Source organism: Triticum aestivum, chromosome 7B (genome assembly GCF_018294505.1).
Source record: "Triticum aestivum cultivar Chinese Spring chromosome 7B, IWGSC CS RefSeq v2.1, whole genome shotgun sequence".
NCBI lineage: Eukaryota > Viridiplantae > Streptophyta > Magnoliopsida > Poales > Poaceae > Triticum > Triticum aestivum.
In genome coordinates, this window is record NC_057813.1 from 483631955 (window position 1) to 483637886 (window position 5932).

Below are 5932 nucleotides of genomic sequence, written 5' to 3' on the forward strand. Positions count from 1 at the left end.
ACACTAATGGCGCACTGTGACACAGTGCACCATTAGTAGTTTAAACTAGTAATGGCGCACTCTGACACGGTGCGCCATTAGTAGTTTTGCAAAAAAAAAGAATAAAAAAAATCAGTACTGGCGCACTCCTTGTCTGGTGCGCCATTACTAGTTAGAACTAGTAATGGCGCACTTCGGTAGGATGCGCCATTAGTATGTATGTAAAAATGAAAAAAAAATTATCACTAGTGGCGCACCTTTTGTCTGGTGCGCCATTAGTGTCTTCCATACTAATGGCGCATCACCAACTGGTGCGCCATTAGTATATAGTAGTGGCGCACTACTTCCCTGGTGCGCCATTAGTGTCAATCGTATCTATAGCCCTTTTCCTAGTAGTGCCCATAAGTTCCTCTCCGACGTCCCGCCCCCTCCAGAGGTCCGCCTGAGCCTGGATCCCCAATGCGGCCTTCCCGTCGCCCATGATCGTCTCCACGCACCGCTGCAGCTCGTCTCGGTCCACCGCGCCCTCGCCGTCCACCCGGGTGCGCACGCCGACGCCCATGCGCGCCTCCACCAGCCACACCACCGTCGGCTGGTCCATCCACTGCGGCACGACCACCATCGACACGCCGCTCGTGACGCCCTCCAGCGTCAAGTTCCACCCGCAGTGCGTCACGAAGCAGCGCATCGCCGGGTGCGATAGCACCTTCACCTGGTCGCACCACTCAACCACCACCCCTTGCGCGCGCACTACATCGTCGTCGCCGCCGTCCAAAGTCGCGCATTCACCGGCACCCTTGCACGCCACCCACAGGTACGACCGGCCGGTCGCCTCCAGGCCGCGCCTCGCCTCCTCCTCCTGTCGCTTGCTCATCGAAAGGAAGCTCCCAAACGAGACGTATGTTAGGATCCAGCTAGTAGTTTCACTCAATCACCATGGTTTGGCTACAAATCGAGAATTACAGGAGGAGGAAGCAGAGGAAGGAGGAGACAGAGGAGGAAGAACACGCTACAGAGAGGGAGATCGCCAGCCAGGCCGAAGCCTTCCGTCCAAGCCGCCTCTTTCGTGGGCACCCGTGTGCCCTTTGTAGTTGGAGCCCATCCATCTTCTGGGCCATATCAAGGCGAATAGGGCCGACCCATAGTATGGTCGCTGACAATCCCCCCTCCATAAGTTTCGGCTTGCCCTCAAGCAGATTCCCTGTCGAACCACCGAGATCCCAAGGCACTTGTACTGCAAGCTGAACCGAATCAAGTATCTTCTCACCTGGATCCCAAGTCAGTTGCTGGTTTTGTAGAATGAGCACACCAGGAACCAGAGTCAGACACAGAGCACTTGGTTGACTAATTGTAGACCATTGATCCATGCTGTCAGGATTATCTCGCCGCCAGGTCTTAGAACAGAAAACCCACGACTGATCCACTGCCCCCTTAGGACTAAGCAAGGCAACACAATAAACTTGCCGTATCTGCAAAGGTGATATATAGACACCATGAGAAAAGCCTGCATCTCTGCACCGGTAGCCCTCAACAAAATATGCTTCTTTGATTCTGCATCCAGTTGTTGCACTCGGCCATGCAATTGCCCACTGAAATTTTGCAGAGCCAGAACCACATAAGAACATGGAGTTACCCAAGTCGCATATGAACGGCAGAATTCCATCAAGGCTAGTATAGAACTGCTCTGGACAAAGCAGCCATGCACAGTTATCGCTCTCAGCCCTCACATATGTGATAGCTTCTCCAATTTTTATCATGGGCAACGTAGCAATCCTCCCATCAAGAAAATATTCTTGCCATTGATGAATAAGTCAGCACACAATATCCATTTTAATGTTTAGTGCCCCACTTGTTCTAGTCTCTGGAACTGGTATTTCACTCAAATTCAGTTCAGACTCTCGTGTCCAGTGCTCCAGCTCTCTGCAATTTCTTAAGTCCAAGAAAATACCAAGACTCCATTCTATTTTCCCCCTGTCATTGGTCCATATACAATCAGTTGTGGCAGGTGGATTATAAGGTGAAGAGAGATGACCAGTAACCTGAACAAGCTCACTGTAGGTAATCCACATGGATCTACTTGTGAACTCCAACCCTGCAAGAGTGATCAAGCTGAGCAGACCATGGTTCCATTGTGAGGTTACACACAAATTTCTTGTAACGAACTGAGGCCAACTGAAATTGTCTTCCAAGGAGAAACATTTCCAGCATAGCCAACTGTCATTTATGAAGCCCACACCTGGATCCCATTGATGCAAGACTAGAGGACGAGTAATTGTACTTGTCTTCAAAGTACTACCAAGAACAGTAATATGCCATAATTCCAGTGACTGAGAGAATGCTTGCTTCAACATGATATCACTGGCAGAATGCCCCAACTTGAGAAACCAAGCTATTATCCATTGGGAAATTTCAGAATTATAGGTGAAGAGCTCAGCCACACACAAAACCAACAAGTTCAACGAGAAGCGATCCACAACCAAGTAAACTTGGAAGAAACTGAAGCAGTTGATATAGCGGGAGACAAGAACATGACCTCTAGAGGGGGGTGGCCAGGCAATTCGCTAGTAGAATGTTTCAAAGATCAACAGGACTGAATAAGAGCAAGAGGACCCAAGGAAGAAGAAATGAGCATCTCTGCCTAACCCTTTTCTGGCAAGCGAAGCACATGCCATATGTGCACTGATAATGCTACTATATAGCATATCTCCTCCAAGACATAAACAATAAGGAGGCCCCCTTAAGAAGAATGATGCACTGTTGGAAGTGGTGATGTCATGTCGTGCAACATAATAATACATGCCATGGAACCTCTTATATACAGCCAAACACACCAAGGAAAAGAACCATGTAGTTGCCCATTGGAAGTCTGCATATGCTACTATTCCAATGTAATTCTTTGTTCTATATGTGTTTCTGAAACTGCAATTGGGCATCTTCTGATGCACAAGGATGCACTGAATTACAATACTACCATGAGCAACACGGAGAACCACTGATATATCATGCTCCAGTAAACTGAATTTGTTCTTATGCTCGTACATTTGCAGACTTGGTGTCAACATCACCGCAAAAGAATTTGTACCTTCCCAGTAGGATTGCAGAGATATGCCAATTGATTTCTTCAGTAGAATATTTGCGAGTGGGCAACATATATTACCTTGAAGTGGCAGCCATGAAAACCTCAGTGCTTCCAAACATACTTCCGCAATCAGATGCCAATATATTCTTTGTACTAGAATTTCCTTCCTCTGAAGCTCACAGCACAAATCCCCAATCACAACATGAGCTGGTGCATAGACTATATCACTTGATATAATTAATAAGCTCCTCATCCAGACAAGAATTTGCATCTCATGCACGGCAAAAAATGCATCAGTGGGTCCGAATCTTGTAAAGCACAAATACCAATCATGCAGCGACCCAACTGAATGAGCACAGGTAAACTAGCTGAAGCAATCACGAGGTTCAGAACTTCTTCCAACTGTACCAATGTATATGCCTTTGTCGAGCACCTAGTGAGTGCCAAGTTGTCGAGATTGAAGATAGGGAACAACCAACGCAGCGGCATCTGAATGGCTTCCGGTGCAGCAGGCTCAGGGGCGATGCTGCCTGCAGTCTTGAATGAAGAAAGTGTTGCGGATGAGGTAAGCACCGACTCCTCGGGTGTTTTGTAACTTGGGCACCCTGTCAAATAGGTGGTGGGTGTCGTAGTGGCGTCGTTGGTGTCGTCGACTTCGAGCACCTTGTCATGCACACTGAGCTCCAGGATGGCGTTGCCAGTGATCGCTGACGGAGTTGGTGCTGTAGGAGCGGCAAGCTCGGACGGAGTCTTGCTGATGGCGCCCATGGACGCCTCGAGATGGAGGTCGTCGATGGAAGCAACGGGCACCACATCATGGCGCTGGACCGCACCCAACGCTGCCTTCCATTCCGTGTACGGAGTGTCGTCGTAGAAGTACGACGGTGCCATCACGTCGTCATCCAGCATGGTGATGGTGTAGGTCGGTGGTAGGAGGTCCACGGCAAGGATGCAACAGCCCTCGTAGATGGCATGGCCATCCAGGGCATCTCGAGCTCGGGTCGCCCTCCACCGTGACCGGAACTCAACATATGCCTGCACGCCGTACATCTCGTCCACCACCCGCTCGTAAGCACAGATCACATACCCATCACCGGAGCGACGGAACAACTCGCGAATCGACTCGACGGTGACCGCCTGGCGAACATCGTTGATCCGGGCATGGAGAACTCCCTCGGGGCAGGCAAATTTGTGGCTTGGCATTCTGTTGAACATGATGCAAGCGGAGGATGGAGAAGAAATTTTTGGTGGAATGTTTTTGAGGAATTTGAAGGAGGATCGAACGGCTCTGATACCAATTGTTAGGATCCAACTAGTAGTTTCACTCAATCACCATGGTTTGGCTACAAATCGAGAATTACAGGAGGAGGAAGCAGAGGAAGGAGGAGACAGAGGAGGAAGAACACACTATAGAGAGGGAGATCGCCAGCCAGGCCGAAGCCTTACGTCCAAGCCGCCTCTTTCGTGGGCACCCGTGTGCCCTTTGTAGTTGGAGCCCATCCATCTTCTGGGCCAGATCGAGGCGAATAGGGCCGGCCCATAGTATGGTCGCTGACAACGTACACCATGGACCGTGCTGGCTTCGTGTCCAGCCACTCCATGTACCCCTTCCCGTCGTCGCGCCGGAATAGGTCCGTGCTCGATAGAGATGCCTCGTCCGGCACCACCGGCCCGACAGCGACGACCTCGAACTGCGCGACTGCGTGGAGCGTGCTGGGCTCCAGCGCATCGAAAGTGTTGACGAGCACCTTGGGCTTGTACTCGTCGAGCACCAAGAAGAGATCGCACATCATGTCCAGCAGCAGGTAGTGCGGGTGCTCCGGCGAGGTGATAGACACGACCGACGGGAGTGCGCTGGACCTGAGAGGCGGTAGTCCTGGCAGCTCGACGGCGGCGTTGGGTCAGCGTCGTTGGTGCATGAGGCGATGAGAGCTTCGTGGCCGTGGAAGTAGTGGTAGTACACAGCGAACACGGCAACCGGCTGGATCCAGTAGAGCGCCGTGGGGACCCCGTGCGCGCGCGCGACGTGGGGTGCCCACCCCGCAAGGAAGGCATAGACCATGCGCGTCATGGGACGGCCCCGCGCGGCGAGGCTGGCGACGACGGCGGAGAGCTTCTCGCGCCCCACGGCGCGCGCGTGCTCCTTGTAGGTGTCCATGCCGTGCACCTCGGGCCTAAACCCCTCGTCGAAGCCGTCGGAGTAGGGGGCGTACAGCACGCCGGCGTCGTCCACGGTCTCTTCGTCGGGGGTCGCTAGGGAGGGGAACATTAGCCAACGGCCTCCAACGGCGCTGCAGAAAGTGACGCGCGCACCCGGCATCAACACCATCACTCAGGCGGCGAGGCGGTGCGCCAGGTTGATGTGGCCCTGCATCGGCGTGGTGACGAACAGGAAGTGCGGTTTAGCTGAGGGTACTTCCATTGAGCTAAGTTTTTGGGAAGGGACGGCGTGGTTCTCTGGAGAAGGATATAGATCCACAACATGAGCTCAGGGCATCTCCAAGACGGTGTCGCAAAAATGAACTCACTATCCATGAACAGGTCGGCCATCTAAGGGCATGTACAATGCATAGCCTCAAGGTGATGCCTCACATGCCATGTAGGATCGGATATGACGTAAAGTAGGTTCGGATAGGGAAGCGGGATCCTCTCCAGGAGACGGGTGCTTGAAGAGAAAAAGTGTGGTCCGGTGACAAAAACTGAAAAGGTTGGAGTGAAAAGTAGAGATGCATGTGTGCTAGCGTTTTTATTTTCTATTTCTTAATGAGGCCAACTAGTGGTAGCTTGCATTGGGGAGAAAAAATAAATGTAGGTGCCTCAAATTACTTTTTGTCATGAGGCATATGTATCCATATGCCACCATTGTACATGCCC

At 51.7% G+C, this 5932-nt stretch overlaps 1 protein-coding gene across 1 annotated transcript; it reads right to left on the reverse strand.

Annotated features, from left to right (window-relative positions):
• Positions 1 to 3: 3 nt before the first annotated feature.
• Positions 4 to 4851, reverse strand: LOC123158082 (crocetin glucosyltransferase, chloroplastic-like). The gene is made up of 3 exons (XM_044576212.1): positions 4622 to 4851; positions 379 to 893; positions 4 to 14 (listed from the first exon to the last, which is right to left on the reverse strand). The coding sequence occupies exons 1-3, from the start codon at positions 4849 to 4851 to the stop codon at positions 4 to 6; spliced, it is 756 nt and encodes a 251-aa protein (XP_044432147.1).
• Between the last annotated feature and the right edge of the window lie 1081 nt (positions 4852 to 5932).

Excerpts from the sequence above, each read along its gene's own strand:
- LOC123158082 (XM_044576212.1), bottom strand. The coding sequence starts at position 4,851 with ATGATGTGCGATCTCTTCTTGGTGCTCGACGAGTACAAGCCCAAGGTG. Across the intron at positions 894-4,621 it reads AAGCCAGCACGGTCCATGGT|CTGGATCCTAACATACGTCT; the intron begins GTACGTTGTCAG and ends TGAAACTACTAG.